Source organism: Danio rerio, chromosome 5, assembly GCF_049306965.1.
Source record: "Danio rerio strain Tuebingen ecotype United States chromosome 5, GRCz12tu, whole genome shotgun sequence".
NCBI classification, from domain to species: Eukaryota; Metazoa; Chordata; class Actinopteri; order Cypriniformes; family Danionidae; genus Danio; species Danio rerio.
Genome location: NC_133180.1, coordinates 29,841,876 through 29,865,000, shown reverse-complemented (window position 1 = coordinate 29,865,000; position 23,125 = coordinate 29,841,876). Strand labels below are relative to the sequence as shown.

Below are 23,125 nucleotides of genomic sequence, written 5' to 3'. Positions count from 1 at the left end.
TTATATGTCTCAATTGACCAGTCTGAATCTTTCGAATGTTTCAGCATGCACAATGGTCAAAAATGTCCATTGTTTAATTGTAATAGTGTAATAAAGTAGAAAGCCCAGTAGCATGAAAGTTACTTCCAAAGCAAAGCATTATTTTGTTGGTTAATGTGGTAAATTTTGAATGAAATGTTTCACCCTAACGCATAATTAATGTTTCCATGGATTATTCAGAGGACTGCTTTATGCACATGTCATTTTAATGAGTAATGGTAAATCTAACCACACCTTGACCAATCAGAACAAAGTATTCTAGAAGTGTTGACGATGAAGTGACAGCTAAAACAAGTACATTACTATGCATTCAAAAGATGTAATTACTTTTATAGTAACATGACCGTCACAAACTAAAGTTGCATTAAATTGCTAGTCTGAAAACCGATTCTTAAACTCACTTCATGTTCAAACCTATTTTAGTCCTATTTTGGAACGCATCGTTGCTTGAAAGCTGAATGTTATATAATCTTTTCATCTTTTAATGAAGTTCAGAGGAGTACATCTTTAATCATACATTACTACCTCTGCCCATTTCTAAATTATGGCCTTCATGAATGAATCCAAAATATCAGGCCTGCAGTAATAAATGTGCACTTTGCATATGGTTTGGGGTCTGGCAGCGCAGCACTGTGCGAATTGGCATGTCTGAGAGTGTCACATTACGTAATATACATAAGATTAAAAAAGCATGAGCCTATAAATATTAATTTGCTCATAAGTCTAATGGATTCACCAAGTCATTTGCTTCATGATTTCCATGAATCTATTTGGACATGTAAAGAAATCCTCTGTAAACTTGATGGTTGATGACAGCGTTTTCACACTTTTTTCTGTGGCCCCATAATGTTGCATCAAATGTACTGTGCGACTCTGTTCAAGATTGCTCTTGTTGTTTACACAGGGTTGTGCAGGTAATAGAGGATATATTGGATACAAGGGTGATAAGGTGAGGAAGAACATTGCATAAATACAACTCATTGTAGCCCTCTGTGAAGATGACACTTACATGTACTCGTATGTCCTGACAGGGATCTCAAGGTGTCCAGGGAATGGATGGGCTAAGAGGCATACAAGGACCTCCAGGGCCTCCGGGACTCCCAGCCTTGTACCTTTGGAGAAACACAGATGAGGATTGGGCTGCATTCAGGGTAGGCCTAAGCACACTAAATATTTTATGTGCCCCATTATTTTATGTTACTTAAGCAAAGGTTTACATGCATTCAAGGCAACAAAAACCTTTCTCATAACATATTTAGCATCACTAAATCAACGTCAAATCAAGTCAAAAATGATTCGTTCTAAGATCCTGTCTTTTAAAACCTGTATTCCCAAAGCCATACTTTGATCTGATTGGTTGGTTTGCCCTAACTTTTCAACATGTATATTAAAACACTATACTGGTATTTACATTTATATGCACGTTCTGATATCAATAGCATGTATAGAAATACAAATACATGCAACAAATTCTTTCCACTGAGGTGACCCCAGATTAATAAAGGGACTAAGCTGAAAAGAAAATGAATGAATGAATAAAAGATTAGTTCACCCTAAAAATGATAATACTGTTTCTTACCCTCATGTCGTTCCAATCCATGCTCTAAATTTATTCATCTTTAGAGCAGAAGTTAAAATATTTTAGATGAAATCTGAGAACAAGGGTCCCGAGATGTTCAAAGGCCAGAAAGAGAACCAATATCATTGTCAAAACATTCCATATGACTTGAGTCCACTGTAATCATACAAAGCTCTGAGAACATGTTTTAAAACTATTTTAACTATTTAAAGCTCAGATATCAGAAGGAGTTATGTTAACTAATATATCTGTGTTCAGTTGACTCAATCTTTTAAACCAAGAAAACATTGAAATTTCCAGTTTCTCAACAAGTTCAATCCAGATAGGTTATCTTAACTCAAAATTTAAAACTAATTGGTGCAATAATTTTTACAGTGAAACTAAATGTCTCTTACCAAATCCCTTACCAATGATGTTTTAACTCCTGGGGGTTCTTCAGCTCTTATCAGTCATACTCTTATTTGAACGGTAAATGCTGGTGTTGATTATATCATTTCACTTCAAGTCCAAGTCTGATGAGGAAGTATTGAAATGACTAGTTAATCAATCTGAGCATTTATTGCATGCACAACTTGACCAGGACGTTTCTTGTTGGTAGGTTTAGTGTTTGAGTTTAGGAACATAATCAGATACATTTAGATTAGACACCACTGAAAATGTCATCATTGATTATAACAGGTGATGCTTTGGCACAGTAGGTAGTGCTGTCGCCTTATAGCAAGAAGGTCACTGGTTCGAGCCTCGGCTGGGTCAGTTGGTGTTTCTGTGTGGAGTTTGCTTGTTCTCTCCACGTCCATGATCTCGTGGGTTTCCTTCGGGTGCTCCGGTTTCCCCCAGAGTCCCAAGATATGTGGTACAGGTGAATTGAGTAGGCCTAATTGTCTGTAGTGTATGAGTTTGAATGAGTGTGTATGGATGCTTCCCAGAGATGGGTTGCAGCTGGAAGGGCATCCGCTGCGTAAAACATGTGCTGGATAAGTTGGTGGTTCATTCTACTGTGGCGACCTTGGATTAATAAAGGGACTAAGTCGTAAAGAAAACATGAAGTAACATGAAGTTATTGATTATTCTGGATTGCTAATGGTTCTTTTTGGCAGCTCACAATCATTTCATTCTTTTAGATGCCAGTAACTTCATTTGTCTTGCATTCTGGTCTTTAAAGTGTGCATGAAATCAAAATTTAAACGGTTAATTTTGCTAGAGCACATTGTTAAGACATTGTCTTAAAATAAACAATCTGTGCAAATTAATCCACTTAAATAAATATGCTGATTGTTTTGGCAATGTTTATTTCAAATCTGACCATATGCATCTGCTCTGTAATGGGAGTCAGTCCTTCTCTGATGACGTCACTTTAACAACTTAATACGCCATGCATACTAAAACTCCACCCCCTAATCAATATTCAGTATTAGTTGGAAATACATCATTCATTCATTCATTTTCTTGTCGGCTTAGTCCCTTTATTAATCCGGGGTTGCCACAGCGTAATGAACCGCAAACTTATCAGCACGTTTTTACGCAGCGGATGACCTTCTAGTTGCAACCTATCTCTGGGAAAGATCCACACACACACACACATTCACACACACACTCATACACTATGGACAATTTAGCCTACCCAATTCACCTGTACCAAATTTTGGACTGTGGGGGAAACTGAAGCACCCGAAGGAAACCCACGTGAACGCAGGGAGAACATGCAAACTCCACACAGAAACGCCAACTGAGCTAAGGCTCGAACCAGCGACCTTCTTGCTGTGAGGCGACAGCACTACCTACTGTGACACTGCGTCGCAGGAAATACATCATACAGAAAAAAAAGTCTGTAACTTCTGGTTTTCTGTTTGTAGTATTGAAAAATGATCCATGCACCTCAATTTAAAAGATGGCACTAAAAGTCTTAAGGCTGAATTATAACTATTTAGTTTAATCTGGATAAATGACATCATCCTCCTCATCCAAAGTTGGACAAATCAACTAAGCCACCGCCCTGTCTTTTTCAAGGCTTCTGGACGACCCGTTCTTTGCGTCTCTGCCAGACCCCTGTGTTATATTTATTTGTGATCTATTTTTGAGCATATGCTTAAGTGTAATTGTAAAACCGCAGGTCTGACCTCCCGGTAGATTCTCATAATTCAAAACAGTTGTGGATATCTGCTTGTATTTGCTCGTGGCCACTTGCCATTATTTGATGTTTCTTTTGTCCAAATGTTGTTCTTCCTCATCATTTGGCAGAATCCTTGAACATGATTGATGAGTTTAGTCCTAAAAGAGAAGTCGTGTGTATATTAAGCCATGGGTGGTAGGTGAAGGAGTCGTGCATTTCTGAAACAGCAAAGCTTTATAATACAGTGTTAGACATTTAGTATTGATTTATCTTTTTTTTCTCTTTTTTTTCTCACCCATAAGTCTAAAGAGAATCATAAAGTGTAAACAAAAGTCATTGCTGTAAGGGAATTCAGGTCATACTTTATAGTAAGGTTTTTGTAGTTGATGTTAGTTAATATATAACATGAATTAAGAATGAACAATACTTCTGCAGCTTTTTTTAATCATAGTTCAACATTTGCTAATCATTACTGAAATCCAAAGTTGTGCTTATTAGCATTAGATAATGCACAGAAATGAACCATAAATGATATTTTTTATTAACAATAATTTAGAAATAGTGTAATAAATGTATTGTTTGTTGTTTTGTTCATGTTAGTAAATACACTGACTAACATAAACTAATGTAATTTTATTTTAAAGTGCTACCAGACTTTTTCTTTTACCCCACTTTATTGTAGAAGTTAAATTTTGGTAGTGCTTCAACATATAAGGTCAGCTTTTATAAGGTGTATTGTATAATTTGGCTATTGATTTTGGAAAGTCTGGTTCGTTTGTAAAAAAAATTTTTATCAAAAATGACTAGCACAATTTTTCCACATAAATCTTTACTATATGATGGCATGTTTTAATAAAGTAAAGATGTTTGAATATTTGTCCTTCAAGGATTATAGTGATAGCATTATTTTAAAATAATTTCTTATTGAAAGGTTATTCATTTATTTGCGTTTAGTTTTACAAAATTTTGACCGTTCTCCTGTTTCAGGGTCATTTTAAAGAAACAATCACTTTTGGTATAACAAATATCTTAACTTTTCTTTTCAAACTTGTTCCTTATACCACATTATTTACTTGTCTTATATAAAACACAAGAAAAAATCTATCTGTCTCTGTCCGTCCGTCCGTCCAGCTGTCTATCAGTCCGTCTCTCCATCCGTCCGTCCATCCATCTATCTGTATGTCTGTCTGTCTGTCTATCAGTCTGCCTTCTGCCTGCCTATCTGCCTGCCTGTCTGTCTGTCTATCAGTCTGCCTATCTGCCTACCTGCTTGTATATCTATCTGCCTGCCTGTCTGTCTGTCTGTCTGTCTGTCTGTCTATCTATCAGTCTGCCTATCTGCCTGCCTGCCTGTATATCTGTCTGCCTGTCTGTCTGTCTGTCTGTCTGTCTGTCTGCCTGCCTGCCTGTCTGTCTGTCTGTCTGTGCTTTTATTTATTTATTTATTTATGCTCTTTAGCAACTGTATTTTTTTTCCTATTTTTAACTGGTTTTGTCGATGAAATGAAGTAGTATATTATCATAGTGTTATTAAATAACAGTAGAAAAAGTTGAAAACAAACTTCCCGTATTTTTATTGTTAATTTGTTTTACGTCTAGATTTTATTTGTCATAGAAAAATGTAGTTTCAGACTATAAAATGTTAATAAAAGTCATTTTGTTAAACTGCACAGCTGGATTTTCAAGACCAAAAGTTGACAGAGCACATATCAATATCCCATAATGCAATTCAAATCATCTGCAAAATAAATGGCAATAACAAACTGTAAATCACAAAATATGGAACCTGTAAATGAACAGATATTTTTTTGGCTCTCCATACATGAAGTTGTGCTTTGCTTATAATAGTATATTCTACAGTAATTAAAAGCAATTATTGCTCCATTGATGACTCAAAAAGGTATAATTGTTCAAAAAACATACTGTTCATCTTAAAAAAATTGTAGACCTAGAACTTTTTTTTTTTTTTTTTTTAAAGGTGTAATGTTTCTTTTAGGGCTAGCGACAAAAAAAAAGACATTTCTCTACAATGGCCCTTCAACTGTTTTATAAGTTTGTCCATTATGTCTTGTTTAGTTTTATATACAACACATTCATCTTACATGCATTGTTTGTTTCGGTGGTGTTTTGCCATTTACCCACTCTGCATAATGATAGCAGTGTCTTGAGGGGGTTTTGACAGATGTTTAGATGTTTCAGTGAGACATGGGAGAATCAAGTGCTCTGGGAGGTCCGATTCCCTAGCTTCTCTCAAACTCACCTTCACTGGACCAGCAGAGAGAGGCAGACGAACCCCTGCCCCGGTGCCAAGTTGAGCATATGCCAAGACAAATGTTGAATAAAGCGGAGGCGGCCTGGGTGATTTAATAACAGTGCGACAGAGACTGTGTGTCTATGTGGGTTCCAGGCTTTTCCAGCCCACACAGCAGAGACCGCGTACACTGTCCCTCAGTTCTGTTCCTCTGTTTGAACAGGAGAGATGCCTTTCAGCACTCCCTGGCTTGTGTTTCTCCTTCAGATGAATTGAAACATACAGGCATTAAGTGTTTGAGATTGAGATTTTTTTTGGAGAGTTAGAGAGTTTATCGTTCTTGGTAATAGTTGGGTTGAGTACTTATCATCACTTTTTGCATGCAGTCTCTAATGTATTTATTCATATGATGTCTAAAACAGCTTCCTTGTTTGCTCATTTACTATTCAGTATATTACGAATGTTTAAGCGTGAAAGAGTAAACTGAGATAAATAAAATGGTATTATAAATATATACATGTATTATACGTATATAGGTGATGAAAATGAGTATTCAAAAATAAAAATAAAATATTTTCTTTTTTTTTAACTTTTTTTTATTATTTTACTTTTAATTTTTATTTATTTTACAGAAGGCACCAATGAAAATGTCGTTCAGTGTAACATTACATATACAGTTGAAGTCAGAATTATTAGCCCCCCCCCTGTTTATTTTTTTCCCCAATTTTTGTTTAACGGAGAAAATATTTTTTTTAACACATTTCTAAACATAATAGTTTAAATAACTCATTTATTTTCTCTGTCATGATGACAGTAAATAATATTTGAATAGATATTTTTCAAGACACTTTTATACAGCTTAAAGTGACATTTAAAGGCTTAACTAGGTTAATTAGGTTAACTAGGCAGGTTAGGGAATTAGGCAAGTTATTGTATAATGATGGTTTGTTCTGTAGATTATGGGAAAAAATAGCTTAAAAGGGCTAATAATTTTGACCTTAAATGGTTTTTAAAAAATTTAAAAAGTTTTTTATTTTAGCCGAAATAAAACAAATTAGACTTTCTTCAGAGGAAAAAATATTATCAGACATACTGTGAAAATGTCCTTGCTCTGTTAAACATCATTTGGGAAATGTTTAAAATAGAAAAAAAAAATCAAAGGCAGGCTAATAATTCTGACTTCAACTCTCTCTCTCTATATATATATATTTTAGGCATATTTAGAACAAGTATCATTTAATGTAATTAAAACACTCAAAAAATAAACTAAATACTACGCAGACCCGGAAGGGATGGTATGGTGGGGAAAAATAGGTGGTAAAAAAATTGGGTGGAAGAAAAAAAAATTGCATTCGTCGGTTAGTGCTTTTAAATGCATTCGCTGATTCAGAGGTTGCATAGGAAGGGCGACGATCGACGCACAGCTTTGATGGAAAGAAAGTGGATACAGACATTTTCATATTAATTTCAGCATGCTTACAAATATTAAAAACATATGAGAAATATGGGAAAATACTTAATGATAGGATGATAGTGTCACACAACCAGCGATCGCTTTCCAGGATCGCTGGTTTTCACACGAACTCTCTAAACTACATTTCCGCTTTTCCCAGGACTACATTTTCATACATGCACTGCTCCCAAACACGCACGTCTGTTCAGTCATCTATCCTGATTGCAAACACCAGCTGGACCCTGTTCACAGACTGATTTCACTCCATTCATAAGCCACTCTCTCACGCTACCAGTTTGCAGAGTCTTGTTTGCTTCCTAGTAACATTACAACGCGTTTCCCTGTCTTGTTTCTCCGTGTCTCGATCCTAGCCTTGTACCTTTGTTATCCTGTTTAGCCGCCTGCCTTTAGACCTATTGCCTGTTATATTGACGACGATTCTGGACTGCCTTAACATACCCGTTTGCACCTGATTTGACCATTGCTTGCCTGACATTGAATAAACTGCATATTGAATCTTACCTCCTGTTGTCTCCTGTCACTCCACCCCAGTCGTGGTAACACATAGAATGGTCAAATATGGGAGGGTAGACATATATGAAGTGAACAGAAAGTGTTTGTGGAAAAACAGTTTTGTGAGGGAACGCAAACATTTAAAAAAATATGTTCACTCCTATTTTTCCCCCCCATCATCACATCCCTTCCGGGTCTCCGTAAAATACAACTAAATTGTCTTTTAAAGTGTTAACAATTTGCCTCCATCTTAATTTCATCCGTTTGTGAGCAATGTATTTATAATTATTTCAAATAATATTTGAAATTAATATTTCAAGAAGTACAGGTCAAAATAAGTATGTTTTTTTACACTGTTTGATGAAGGCATATTATTTCAATTGTATTTTAACATGTTCTTTTCAGTTTAGATTGACAAATCTTTAACACATATACACAGTAGTAGTTGTGTGAATTGTAGAACTTTAAAGTCCCCATGAACCGGAAGGTGCGACCGTTATTTTTATTCATTTTGTCACGCAGTTCCTACAGAAACAGAATATTAAATGACACAACAGTGTGCGTGGCTTGTTGTTTCTACAGCGAGTTGAATGTATGTATAGACATTTCATTCAGAAAGATGGGGAAAAAGGTTTATGATGAGAGTTATTACAACCTAACAGACTCCTCCTGCTCACCATTTCTGTTTGTTGTCAAAACTGACAGCTGGAGGGGAGTGGTTAAGTATGCTAGCCACGCCCAATTCCTAAAATATACTTAATCTGACAAATTAACTGGAAAAAAAGGAAGTGCATTTTCAGATTTCAATTAAAGATTCTTAATGACCTGCTCAGATGAATTGTTCAGCACAAAACTAGCAATGCGAGTTAACAAAATCATATGGTTAGTTTTGATTTCTTGGGGACTCTAATGTAATTAATTTCAGTTATTATTTTAGTTGGTAATTGTCAATGCTCTATTTCTCACTTTAGATTTGCATCCATTTTGAAACATTCAAATTATTGTAAATTATAAAGTACTTAATCATGATCTCAACCTAACTTAAGCCATTGTTTACTAGCACAATCAACTTTAAAACATACAGAAAGTCGTTTATCATCTGTCATCATCCAAAAATAAACAAATATAAATTTAAGTACTAAAATAAATAAAAAAATGTATACGTGTGTGTGTGTGTGTGTGTGTGTGTTTGTGTGTGTGTGTGTGTGTGTGTGTGTGTGTGTGTGTGTGTGTGTGTGTGTGTGTGTGTGTGTGTATATAACTACAAAATGCATACAAATACAATTTTAAAGTTAATTTATTTTATTAAAGATTTATTTTCATGTGCACATATTTGTACTATTTAAAGCTCAGATCATTTAAATCAGAGGGGTGACACAACGGCTCAGTGTTAGCGCTGTCGCCTCACAGCAAGAAGGTAGCTGATTCGAGTCCCGGGCCTGGCTGGGTCAGTTGGCATTTCTTTGCGGAGTTTGCATGTTCTTCCTGTGTTGGCGTGGGTTTCCTCTGGGTGCTCCAGTTTCCCTTACAATCAAAAGACGTGGTATTGGTGAATTGAATAAGCTAAAGTGGCTATAGTGTATATGTGTGTATGGATGTTTTCCAGTACTGGGCTGCAGCTGGAAGGGCATCCGCTGTGTAACACATATGCTGGATAAGTTGGTAGTTCTAAGCTGAAGGAAACTGAATGAATGAATGTTTGAAGCAGTTAACTAATATATTTGAGTTCAGCTGACTTTAAAAATCTAATAAGTTCAGCCAAGTAAAACTTTGATATTTAAGCTGTCAGCACATTTAATCAAGATAAGTTAACTTAACACAAAATATTAGGTTGTTATAACTAATTGGTGCAATAGAGTGGACATATTTGGTGTTAACAAAACGAGTGTTGAAAGGTTTTCCTTTTAGCTTTAGGTATGGTTAGGTATGTGCAAACATTCAAACTGTGTTTACAGCTATTTTTTTCTTCTTTGTTTTACAGAGGACACCTTATTACCAGTTGCTGGCTGCTGGGTGGCCTGTAAGTGTTTGAAATAATAATAAATAAATAAATAAAACATCATTATATAATATAAAGATGTCAAGTGTTCTCTCTCACTAAACCATGTCCTCCTGTTGTCCTGCAGAGAGAGACTGGACAACCTGGACCAATGGGAGAGACAGGGAGACCTGGTTTGCCTGTGAGTCTACTGGACATAATCCAAAACACATACAGTGAAGGTTTTTATAATGACCACCAACTACCACACCATAGTCCTGTTTACTCTAAGAGTGACAATTATTTAAAGAAAAGTTCATTACATTTGAGTATGTGTCTCTGTAATATGTCATTGTACACAGCCTGTAGTGAATTTGTTGTAATTCTGAAGGGTTTACCTGGAGACCCAGGCCAGTCAGGACCACCAGGACGGAGAGGTGATATGGTAACTATTCCCATAATATTCATACTATAGTATAGTACATCATCTCTGCTTGCAAATATACGGTATATAGAAACATTTATAGGCATCACAGTTGCGCAATGGATAGCACGATCGCCTCACAGCAAGAAGGTCGCTGGTTCGAGCCTCGGCTGGGTCAGTTGACATTTCTGAGTGGAGTTTGCATGTTCTACCCATGTTCGCGTGGGTTTCCTCCAGGTGCTTCGGTTTCCCCATAGTTCAAAGATGTGGTAGAGCTGAACTGGGTAAGCTAAATTGTCCGTATTGTATGAGTGTGAATGAGTGTGTATGGATGTTTCCCAGTGATGGGTTGCAGCTGGAAGGGCATCCGCTGCCTAAAACATATGCTGGATAAGTTGGCGGTTCATTCCACTGTGACGACCCCAGATTGGTAAAGGGACTAAGCCGAAAAGAAAATGAATGAATGAATGAATGTTCTAAATACTGTACATGTGCAAACCATTAAATGTTACTTTAGCTTTATGCAAAGCACTTACAGGGTTTAGTTACCAGCATTCACTTTACAATAGGGTGGCATGGGACCAAAGGGTGTTCGAGGCCGTGCAGGGACTCAAGGAAGAGATGGACGGAAAGGTCTGGATGGCATAAGAGGATCTCCAGGGATTCCTGGCTTACAGGTGAAAGCACAGTAGCTTTTGTAGTAGCTGTAATAGTTCAGGTTAGGACACAAGTGGGGATATATTAATGCCTTTGCGTAGATTCTGTAAAGCTATATATTGTGGCTGTGGAACATATGTACCTGCAGAAAACCATATGCTTTTTTTATTTCTGGTTGTGGCTCCAGGGTCCTCGTGGTTACAAAGGTGACACAGCTCCCCCTGGTGAAAAAGGAGAGGAGGTACAATATGGGATTACATTATATTCCAAAATGTATTCTTAAATGTTAATGTCAGGATTTTATTAATACTAATATCCTTTTGAATGTAACCATGAGCAGGGTTTCCTTGGTGCTCCTGGGCCAAGAGGGGATAAAGGACAGACTGGCCAAAAGGTAGGGTAAACTAATTCATAATCTATTATTCATAATGTTGTTAATGTATATATTATGCTATAGACTGTACTGCTTGTGCTTATACTCTATGCGGAAAGTCACATGTGCTGCCCCCTAGTGGATCAGGCTGGCAAATTCTTGGAAAAAAACATTATTTACACTCAATGGCCACTTTATTGGGTACACCTTTTTAGTACTGGTTCGAACCCACTTTTGCTTTACGAACTGCCTTAATTAGGCTTAAATTCTGAATGATGGTAGAGATTTCTATATATTATACCATATATTCCCGTGCTATGAATATCCTACAACTATCTAATGGTGCTCTGTCGGACTGAGATTTGATGACTGGAGGCTAATGATTATAGTGGACTGACCTTCTTGTTTAAGAAACCAATTTGAGGTTATTTGAGCTTGCTGTATTATTCTTATGTAATTAGCCATCTCAAGATGTGGTACTGGCCATGAAGGGATGGACATTGCCAGCTACAGTATACTGGTACTGTAGATTGTGGCGTTTTAATGATGCTCAGTTTGTACTAAGGGGACAAAAATGTGCCCCATAATACCTCTCACACTATTACATCAGCAGCATCCAGGACTGCTGATTCAAGAGAGACTGGACCCATGCTTTCATGTTGTTAATGCCAATTTCTGACCCTACTCTCTGAATGTTGCCTTAGGCTGCATTCCCACTGCAGATCTTAATGATCAGTTTAGAATTTTTTTATGCAATCTATTTTTATGACCCACTTACATCTTTTAAAAGTGGCTTGTATTTGATATCTGCATCTTTAATTCAAAGACACATTGACCTGGAAAAAAAGTTGACAGCTGTGATCATAAAAGTGCACTCCTTTTTTTCATTCCCATATTTAATCTGTTTGCTGGTTTGTTTTTTAACATGTGTATGCATGTATATGTAATTCTGTGAGCACTGTGTTATGTCTCTCTCTCTTTACACTGCTGTCAAGCATATTTTTCAACAAGTTCATCTTTCTTTTTCGCTCTTTCTCTAATCCGAGTATATAAAAAGTTCAGATGCAAACGCCTGTAAGTGCCATCTCAAGTTTCATGAGCGTTTTACTCAGCCTTTTGTATTTAGGTTCAGTAATTTCAGTTTTATGGCAAAGATTTTTTTTTTCATCGCCTTTAGTAAAATACCAGAAAAATACTTATTTTAGTGAAAAATATCAGATGGCACTTAAAGTCTTTTGCATTTCGGAATGCAAAATATTACAATCTATGTGACTTTTATTAATTTTGCTTTACCACATGAGAGTACAAATTTGAATTGGTAACTTCAACCATATTGTTAAATGTGCCCTTAAAGTGTCTTAGTCTTATCAGTCAACTTTTTTTAATCTCCTTGTCCAGTTTTGGTAAGTCAGTGTGGATTGTAGCCTCATTTTGTTGTTCTAAGCTAAGAAGAGTGTCACTGGTGTGCTTATCTTCTGATGTTGCAGCTTATCTTCCTCAAGGTTTGAATTGTTGTGTGTTCAGAGATGCCCTGCTGCAGACCTTGGTTGTATCGAGTGGTTATTTGAATTACTTTTAGGTTTGTTTTTATCAGCTTCCTTTGAACCAGTCAGATTCTCGTCTGACCTCTTGAATCAGTAAGGAAATTTTACACACAAAACTGCTATTTATTTTATGTATATTTGTTTTTTATACAATTCTCTGTAAACCGCTGAGATGAGATAATGCCAGCAGTTCAGCATTTGCTGAAATACTAAAATATCAACAAATATGCCATGTTCAAAGTCATTTAAACAACATTTCCCACAATTTTGTCATTTCAGCAGATCCTCTTGACCACATATGCATTTCTAAGTGCAATGAGATTCTGCCATGTGATCGTCCGATTAGATATTTGAATTATGTGCAGTTGATTAGATGTACCTAATAAAGTGACCAGTGTTTGAGTACTGTGCTGATTGCTATTACTTCACTTTATATTTTAAATATTACTGTTGAAAATGTGTTGTTGGTTACAGTTTTGTTGTTTTGCCCTTTTTTTTGATCATTTAAAGGGATCAAAGGGAGAAATGGGGTTTACTGGGTTTTCTGGGCCTCCAGTGAGTATCCTTTCTTACACATTCCTGTTCAAAATGGTGTGGAAGATCAACGTTAATACATTTTAGTTAATTATCATTATTTTTTTTTAGGGATTTGTTGGTTTACAAGGTGTTGAAGGAATTCCAGGGCAACCTGGTCCTAAGGCGAGTTCTTGTTTTATAACATTCGTAAACCCCCAACCTGCAGGTATTAATAATTTGAGTGTGAAAATTTGTAATATTATAGGGGGATCCTGGACATGATGGAAAGCGTGGTCCTGCAGGCACTGTGGTGAGTTGAGGCATATCTTTTTGTCATCGACATCAAATTCAAGGTATTTTATGTAGATAGTCATATTAAATGCAAATAATGCACATCTTTAATGTTTCAAATAACTATTTGATCACAAAATTGGTAAAACCCATAGATCTGACAAAGATTGGTAAAACAAATTTAATTACACTAAATTATTATTTTGAGGCTGTATGTAGATGTATAGCATTTTAAGAAACTTCTTAAGTTGCAAATGCTAATAACGGGAAGCATCGTCATCCAGCTAAATGATGAAGAAATAATAATTTAAGCATTTAAAAAAAAAAAAAAAAAATTTATTAATAGCCTCCAGCTAAATTAGAATTATTTTTCAACTTTTTTTCAGAAGTATTCTTAATGATTATTAAACAATAATTTTAATAACTAAGTTCTAATAACTTGTTTATATGTATTTTTTGTCATGCTAACAGTACATGGTATTTTACTAGTTAATTAGCAAGATAGCCTATTTGTATTTGGCTTAAACTGTTATGTTAATTAGGTTAACTGGGTATAATAGGTTAATTAGTCATTAGACAATAGTGGTTTGTTCTGTAGACCATCAAAAATAATAATTTTTTTAAGAGAGGTAATATTATTGACCTTAGCCATTTTTATGTATGTATTTATTTATTTTTTATTCCAGCCAAACTAAGTAATAACAAACTAAATAAGACTTTCTCCAGGGGTAAGCTGTACTAGGAAATACTATAAAAATCCTTGCTCTGTTAAACCTCACTTGGCATATGTTAAAAAAAAAGTTTAAAGGAGGACTAATAATTTTGTCTTCAACAATACATACATGCATACATACAGTACATAATAAATAAATAAATAAATTTATTTATTTATTTATTTATTAATTAATTAATTTATTTATTTGTTTGTTTAATGAATGAATGAATGAATGAATGAAGGAATGAATGAATAAATAAATAAGGATTCTAATGTGTCTTATCAGGGAGCACCAGGGGCTACAGGACTGGTTGGTGCGCAAGGTGTTAATGGCTCAGAAGTAAGTAACTGCCATGTTTGTAATAAAATTTCATTACTATTAACCTGTAGTAAGGCCTAGTAAAGGTTACAAAAATAAAGTCAACCAAATTTGAAGCTGACAATGTTTTTCTGTTATAGGGGGATGCTGGACCTGCTGGTCCTATTGGACGTAAAGGCCCACAGGTATTTTCACACACTGTATTGTGTGATTGCTTCATAAAGCTTTGATCTTTTGAGTCAAAAAATAACATGAAACATGTCCTGACTATTGCTCTTATAGGGGCCTAGAGGAACTGATGGAATCAGAGGCCCACCTGGTCAGCCTGGATTACAGGTACTGTACATTTCATATTGTACACTAGCAATGCATGTAATGCTAATGATAAACAAGACTATGTTGTAACATACAGCATGCTAATGGATGTTTTTCCACAGGGACTTCCAGGTCAGGGTGGTCCACAGGGTCTCAAAGGTGACATAGTAAGTTTGGAAGTCAGAAACCGAAAATTAGTAGCACATCTATCATGTACAGTATTGTGTTGTGTTTATTATTGAATGGATACTTTAGATGTTTTTGTTTGTGGACAGGGTAAAGAGGGTCCAGTAGGAAACAGAGGGCTACAAGGCATTGAAGGGCCTATGGTGAGTCTATTGCCATGTATTAAATGTAAGCTGGAGAAAAATGCTTGAATCTGATTTATACATTCATACATCAGGCCTTTAGCGGTCGTTATAACATCAGTATATGTTCTGTATTGCATTTTAACTCCAATTAGCTTATTAGAGACATGTATTCTGACTAAATAAATTCTCATTGGTGTCTATTAAATTACAGCCTGCCAAACTGCAGTCCTGTTATTATCAGTGTGCTCTGTAAAGATACCTTCATATGGGGGGAAAAAAACAATTAAATCATGTTTTGAAAAAACAATTTAACTGGACTTTTTTATGTGATGATAAAAATAGCAACTTAAAAACAAAATAAATAAATATTAAGATAAATAAATACATTATCATTTAACACGTATGTACTGTTGGGGATGTTTTCATGCACTCTGGGGTGATTTTGTGTCTTAATTTGGCCATAACTTTATCTGCTGTTCAGCTAGCAGAATGATCTTTTGTGACAAATCTTATTTTAACAATTTATTATTTTGATCAGAATTGAGGTTGATTAACAGATTCATGCAAAAAAACAAATGTTAATCTGATGCATTTTAATTTAGTGGATGTTTTCATCCCTAACATAACAAAAGGATAGAAAATTTCAACTTGGACAAGGGTTAAAAGTCTGTGTTTTTATTTATTTTAGTATTATTTCTGTGTTTGTTTGCTAGTTTATGGAATAATTTGTTGTTTTGTTCAATAAATAGTTCTATTTAGGTTATTTTTATTTCTTTAATTTATTTGTTCATTCATTTACTTTGATTATTTAATTGATTTAATCAGTGGTCATTTGTTCTTTTATGTTTTTGTTTGTTTCTTTTTTCTTCATTTGTCATTACGCCTTTCATTTATTAATTCATTTATTTGTTTGTTTGTTCATTGATTCATTTGTTCTTTTATTCTTTTTTTTTTTTTTAGGGTATGACTGGAGATCCAGGTCCAAAAGGCTTTCCAGGTGTCACAGTAAGATATCTGATAAAACTCTCACTGTATGTTTCTTTGGCAGTGCAGTAAATATTCCTAAATACATGTGTCTGTCATGTACTGGATAATCTCACTAATTAATTCCTCTGATTTAGGGCAATAGGGGCCCGGATGGAGAGAAGGGTGAAGAAGGACCCAAGGGGAAAAAAGTAATCACCAATACCATAATACATTCAAAAGTTATGAAGCTTTACTTGAAGGATTCAGGCAACTGTCAGTTATTATGACTAAACTGTACGTCTATAGGGTCCACGAGGAGCACCAGGCATCATGGGTCCTCAAGGCGAGAGGGGTCAGTCAGGCCTCACTGGATTACCTGGTGTCAAAGGTCAACCAGGGGCTGCAGGGATCCAGGTAAATAGATGGACTATCCTTTAACCTTTCTTGAATCTTTCATAAAATGATGAAACAAGCAGATAGCCACAAGAACTAAAGCAATGGTGTCCAGTCTTGCTTCTGAAGGATCAACGTCCTGTAGAGTTTGCCCTGAACAGCTCCAGATCACTTAAAACTATGTAAGCAAGTGTTTTGAAAACCCTGGCTGCATTCAAAATAATTTACTTTCCTACTTATTTGAACGCATCAACGGAAACGTCAGCCAATCAGATCGCTGTATGCAAATACACCAGCTCAGACAGTAGCCGATTGCTGACTAATTTCATTGGCTGACACCGCTATGACGATTGCGTCAGCCCCAACTTTATGCCTTCTGTCAAGCGTTGACGCTGAAGGCCTTGTTTTAATCGGACATTACAAGTTCAAGCTTGGTGAACTCTGACCTGCAAATTTGTATCACATGATTTCATGAGACCAACAAAAGATCAAAATGTGACCAAGTCTCTGTACAGAAATGTAAAATATGAAGCTGTCACTTGTTTTATTAGAGTTTTGAATCACTGTTTTACTAAAATTACTACTGTGCTGAGAATTTCAGCATACTTTGTCAGTCACATACTGTTTTTAGCCTACTATAGCCCAATGTTGTGTTTGTAAACAGCAATGCCATATTTTGTGGCAGAAGCCGAACAGCTGTCAGAAAGCAGCAGCTCTATAATAGAGATGTGAAGTGTAAAATCACACTAGAAATAATAATATTTTTAAAGGGTTTCCCAGCAGAAATCCTGCTTTCTTGTACTAATATGCTAACCCTTAGTAACTAGCAAAAAAACATGTTCACTGTTAAAAACATTCTGGTTGCCTTAAATTTTTAAGCTGAATCAAATTAACTTTGAGTCCATTAAAGTTACTTAAATCGGCTTGCGTAACTTATAATATTAAGTATATTAATATTAATATTAATAATATTTAGAACATGATTAATTTAGTTTATTAAAATGAGCTTAAAATAACCAAAGTTAAAATAAAAATAAAATAAGTTAAAATGACCAAAAACATATGCTGTCAGGACTAATTGATCATATATTTTTACAGTGTAAGAAAAATAACTTTATTATATATTCATAAAATATAAAGCAAATTTAAACATCTATTTTCAAATAGCGTATTTGACAACTACAAAATTGTTTACTGTTTTATTAATACATATTTTGGTTTTCGCAGTTTTTATGCCACTATCATCCATGCACCTAAATTGGTTTATATTGGGAAAGTATGGGATTTCAGACGCAGCCTTGGATTACTGTAGCTGGCTCAGGTGTTTTTAAAGTAGGAGCTAAACTCAAGGATAGTGGCCCTTCAGGAACAGGCTTGTACACCTCTGATATAAATCAGGTTTACTTAGCTTCAAAAGAAGATTTCTGGGTAAAAGATACTGTTTTCTCTCCCCCAGGGTATAGATGGTGAAGTGGGTCCTCAGGGAATGCTGGGAAAAGAGGGTCAGAAGGTAAGAGTTATTTATGACTTTCAGGTGGAGCAATCACAACAAAAACATTCTTAAAGCTCTCCATTTTACATCAGTCTACACAAGAGATCAGCTAAAACATAAAGGCTGCTCAAAAGTGATTTTTAATTGTGTCCTAGTGATACATTCACCTGAAAAACAGCATCTATTTTAATTTTGTCTCTTTAGGGCAGCAGGGGTGAACCTGGTGGTAATGGAAGAACAGGATCAAAAGGATCCAGAGTAAATTTACCGTTTGTTTTATAATCTGATATATATATATATATATATATATATATATATATATATATATATATATATATATATATATATATATATATATGCTGAATACATTTAATAATTTAAATATTTAAAAGAATATAGAATTTGGCACAGTTTAGGAAACTTGGTCATTGAAAAGTGATATTAATAAAGAGATTTATGATATGATACATGATACATATTTCATGTTATGTATGTGTGTGTGTGTATATATATGTCATCAGCATATTTTAATATAAAATAAAGATTTTAAAATGTCAAATTTTAAAGTAAATACAATTTTTATGGTCTCCAATTTGCTAATATGTTTTATTTAACCATATATTAAAAATATGTATTGAACATTATGATATTTGGTATTAATTATTATGAATCAGAAACATTTAAAAAAGTCATCCTGTGTCATTTGATCACATTGAAATATGTCATTTACTCAGGGTCGAGCAGGCCAACATGGTCCTCCTGGTATACCTGGAATAGTGGTAAGAGAATTCAATTGGTAAAATGTGTTAAGATTTATTTGTCACACATATTATTAAATCAATCCTACATACACTTGTGCTTTTGCAGGGATTACGAGGTTCAGTTGGTGCTGAGGGACCAGAAGGAAAGCCTGGTACACAGGTTCCCATTTCATACATTTAATATCAAGTTTTTATATATACTCTATACATCAGTCATAGTGCTTTTTCATATATATATGTATTATATCATATATATATTATATATATATATATATATGAATCTTAGAGCAATGTAAGAAATGAACGGTTCTGAATTTTGACGTGTGTCTTGCAGGGTGTTTCTGGTTCTGTCGGAAACCCAGGAGATAAAGGACCCCACGTATGTTTCACATCATCAGCTAAATATTTCAGTCAATTGAGAGCAGATTGCAGCTATAATAAAAGCTTGTTGTAAAGGTTAAAAATGATAACATATGGTTCTTTAAAAGACCTATTACCAGCATTAGAAGAAGCACTGCCTATGGGCATGTGAAGGTCAGACTGGCATGGAAAGGTGAAAAGATCAGAGACGATTAAACTTAACAAGGTCTTTAACAACTTTTATGGGTTTATCCTTCTGTTTATCCTTCTGTTGTGGAGGAATCACCTCACTTTCAGCATGACAGCAGTACAGTATGTGTTATATTTTGTATTCTTATAGGGAGCAATGGTTGAGTGTGATTTTTTTATTTTTTATTTTTATTTCCCCCCCCCCCCCCCCCCCCCAAGTAGGATGCGATCCTGGATTAACATCTATGTTGATCCTGGAATTTTCAAAAATTTATCCATACCTATTCCTACCTCTGAACCCAACCCTAACTGTAAATTATTCCCAAAATCAGAAAGGAATAATAGTTGGATAACAATCATGTAGAAGCACATAACCCTAACTGCAAACCTAAACTTAACATAAACTGTAAACTTATCCCTTAATTCTGATTGGTTGAAGTATTTTTCGGTTAGTGTGATTTACAGTTAGGGTTAGGTTCAGAGGTAGGGATTTGGTATGGATTACATTTTCGAACAATAATTACATTCCAGGATCAACATAGATGTCCTACTTAGTGTGATTTCAATTAGTGTAATTTCACCGTCTACATCAAGTTTCTGTTTGAATACATATAAAAATAATAATAATTAAAAATAAAGTAAAAGAACATGTTAAAAAATGTGTGAAATAACATTCTGTGTTATCTTTCAGCATAACCTATAATACAAATAGTATATATAATATAAATTGTTTATGCTTTTTTATGTTTAAAAAATGTCCTGCTGAGAAATGTTAAACTATTGGTTTGCAGTAAAAGGGATTTAAGATGACAATTAATCAGTATTTTCTGGCATTGTGATACATAATTGTGATTGGACCACAAATCATGAACTGAATTGTAGGAATAGCCAAATAGCTATTCTATTGGTCTTTTTTTTTTATTCCAAAACTCCTTAGAATATAATGTAAAGATAATTTTTCTCAAAGAAATTTCATTCTATAAATCTCAAAATGTAACTTTTGATTACTAATATGCAATGATAAGAATTGCGATCTTTAATTGTAATTTTCTTAATATTTATATTCTTTTTAAGCCTTAAATTCCAGATTTTCAAACAGATGTATTTTGACCAAATAATATCATATTCTAACAAACAATATGTTAATGGAAGGTTTATTAATCCAGCTTTCATTTGATTGTATAAATCTTAAATAAAAAATTGACCCCTATGATGGTTTAGTGGTGCAGGATAATATATTTTAAGATTTATTTGGTATATAAAATGTTATTACGCTGAATGACATTATTTTAGTGGGGTATGTCATCATGGTTAAAATTAAAATGGTGTAAATCATGATTAAAATGAAGTGATCATCTTTTTTTTAACTTATTGAAAAATGAAAAGATCAAATTTAACAGCAGACTCTTATGAGTGGAAAGGGATGTTTTAAAGGGATAGTTTATCCAAAAATGAAAATTTACTTCAATTTTGACCCACATATTTGATGCATAAACCTATGTAAATCCGATCATCTTGTAATCCAGCTTGATTTGAGAGTGATCCAAAAAGCGTCTCATGCTTCAGTGGAAGAAAAGACATTTTAATCTGAAAGAAAAGTCAACAGGTCTAAGAAATTAGTTCGATGCAAACTAGTAATAAAAAAGTGCAGAATCCTAAATGTTTGTATGCTTATTACAAAACAACTCAATGTTGACATTTTCCACTTATTCACTTATTTTTTTTTTTTTGTTATGTTTAACTTCTGTATTGTTGGAAGGGCCTGAGGGGTGTGATTGGAGAACCAGGAAAGCAAGGTCCTTCAGGCTCACAGGTGAGCAGAACAACAGGACAAAGGTTATTGCAAAGACTTTCAAATATTTTGTAGTAAAAAATTGTTCATGTTTCATTTTCCTTAGCGTCACTGAATTTGAAACTGCTTGCTTTTTAACCCATAAAATATTTTTCATTTCTTTTTTTTCTTTTTTTTTTATCTTATTAGGGCCCACCTGGACGACCAGGCCAAGATGGTACTCAAGGCCCTCCTGGTGAAAAGGTAAGACTTTTGAAGCTCTAATGAATGTTAGATCATTATTGAATACAAACAAAGTCCTTTTAAGGCAAGTAATTTCACTTGGCGACCATCTTTGAAATGCTTCTCCGGCAGTATGCTCGAGCCTTCTGTTTGAATGGGGAAACTGTTTGCCTAGCTTACGATAAAATTTCATATTTGGATTCAAAGTTAAACAACTCAACTCTTTCCTAAGTTTCCTTTCAAAATGTTCAAATTAAACAAAAATCTGCATTAAATTAAAAAAAATGCGTTCTAATGCACATGCGCACTCAAAGGGAACAAGATCACGACACCAACCTTCTTCATGACGTGACATCATCGACTGAATAATGGTTGTGCTGGCCTTCTGAAGTAATTTCAACGTGGTATTGATGACAAATCTCCTTTCAAAATGCAGCAACCACTTTGTTTACAAATTTGTGGCCGTTCGAGTATTTGCTATGATGTGATATGCCATGTTATTTAACGGGACTGACTGTACCATTTCATACGAATTACAAAATCAAAAAAACATTTGTTTTTAAATGTAGTTGGTTCATTTAAACATTTTTTCTAGCTTTATGTGGATATATTTCTCATGTCTGTGAAGCAAGTATTCACTGTTTGTTAACTCTAGATGTTTAATAACTACTGCAGAAACTGTTGTAAAAGCACACGTCTGGTCCAAACCCCTCTCCGGGGGGAAAAGTCAGTCTATAGCGATCGATGATTGGCTCCTGTACTTGAAGGCGGGGCTTCATTTGCCATATTGATGTTACGCATTTGAAACTAAAAGAGCCACATGTCTTGTGTATTCTATAGTCTTTAATAGAAATCAGTGTTTATATATATATATATATTATGTGGTCTGTGTGTGATTAGGGCTTCACTGGAAAAGCTGGCTTGGCAGGTGCTCAGGGGCCTGTAGGCATGTATGTAAGTGTCGCTATCCAGTTTGATAAGATTATTCATGATTTACTTTTTGTAGTTGTGATTAGATTTAGAACTGTTTTCTTGCTCTCAGGGCTATCCAGGAGCCATCGGCCTTCGTGGACCGCCAGGACACACAGGAGAAAGGGTTCGAAAGTTTTGCATATTTTACAATGAAACTTCTCTAATAATTCTGGATGTTGTATCATATCATGTGTGTATGTATATAGGGTGAACCTGGCATTAGGGGACCATTAGGACCACCAGGGAAAAGAGGACCACCTGTAAGTTGAGCTGTATGTCAGGAAGTATCATTCATTTTATGACACCATGGTCACTTTTTGTCTAAAACTAATGTTACCCTGTTGATCTTCTAAGGGTTTAGCTGGCCCAGCTGGAGAGAGAGGCTCACGTGGACCCCCGGTGATTTTATTTAAGGATTTAAACAGACAAGATGTATTTTTTAAACTTTATTTGCTGAACTTTTTTGAATACAGAGAGGTTATCTGTGATGTTTCCAACTTTTTAAGGGTCGCCAAGGAGAAACTGGACCGACGGGCTTCCAAGGACTGCCTGTATGTAGCCCTCAGTAAAGCACATGCATGTAATTATGG

General features: G+C 34.9%; 1 protein-coding gene across 4 annotated transcripts in view; it reads left to right on the top strand.

Annotated features, from left to right (window-relative positions):
* Positions 1-23,125, top strand: part of si:dkey-61l1.4 — a 95,208-nt gene that overhangs the window by 54,023 nt on the left and 18,060 nt on the right. For 3 of the 4 annotated variants that reach the window (XR_012406882.1, XM_021476488.3, XM_068221445.2), the window contains 31 exons: positions 944-988; positions 1,071-1,190; positions 9,927-9,965; positions 10,072-10,125; positions 10,315-10,368; positions 10,917-11,024; positions 11,192-11,245; positions 11,345-11,398; positions 13,432-13,476; positions 13,567-13,620; positions 13,703-13,747; positions 14,730-14,783; positions 14,903-14,947; positions 15,045-15,098; positions 15,200-15,244; positions 15,353-15,406; positions 16,349-16,393; positions 16,510-16,563; positions 16,661-16,768; positions 18,204-18,257; positions 18,444-18,497; positions 18,974-19,018; positions 19,107-19,160; positions 19,335-19,379; positions 21,309-21,362; positions 21,531-21,584; positions 22,464-22,517; positions 22,606-22,659; positions 22,742-22,795; positions 22,890-22,934; positions 23,042-23,086. Coding sequence is in view for 2 of the 4 variants with exons in the window: in XM_021476488.3 (XP_021332163.2) it covers positions 944-988; positions 1,071-1,190; positions 9,927-9,965; positions 10,072-10,125; positions 10,315-10,368; positions 10,917-11,024; positions 11,192-11,245; positions 11,345-11,398; positions 13,432-13,476; positions 13,567-13,620; positions 13,703-13,747; positions 14,730-14,783; positions 14,903-14,947; positions 15,045-15,098; positions 15,200-15,244; positions 15,353-15,406; positions 16,349-16,393; positions 16,510-16,563; positions 16,661-16,768; positions 18,204-18,257; positions 18,444-18,497; positions 18,974-19,018; positions 19,107-19,160; positions 19,335-19,379; positions 21,309-21,362; positions 21,531-21,584; positions 22,464-22,517; positions 22,606-22,659; positions 22,742-22,795; positions 22,890-22,934; positions 23,042-23,086 (1,743 nt within the window). In the remaining 2 variants the exon portion in view is untranslated. Of the gene's footprint in view, positions 1-943; positions 989-1,070; positions 1,191-9,926; positions 9,966-10,071; positions 10,126-10,314; positions 10,369-10,916; positions 11,025-11,191; positions 11,246-11,344; positions 11,399-13,431; positions 13,477-13,566; positions 13,621-13,702; positions 13,748-14,729; positions 14,784-14,902; positions 14,948-15,044; positions 15,099-15,199; positions 15,245-15,352; positions 15,407-16,348; positions 16,394-16,509; positions 16,564-16,660; positions 16,769-18,203; positions 18,258-18,443; positions 18,498-18,973; positions 19,019-19,106; positions 19,161-19,334; positions 19,380-21,308; positions 21,363-21,530; positions 21,585-22,463; positions 22,518-22,605; positions 22,660-22,741; positions 22,796-22,889; positions 22,935-23,041; positions 23,087-23,125 lie in introns of those variants that run through there. The other variant, XR_012406883.1, reaches the window with a different exon arrangement.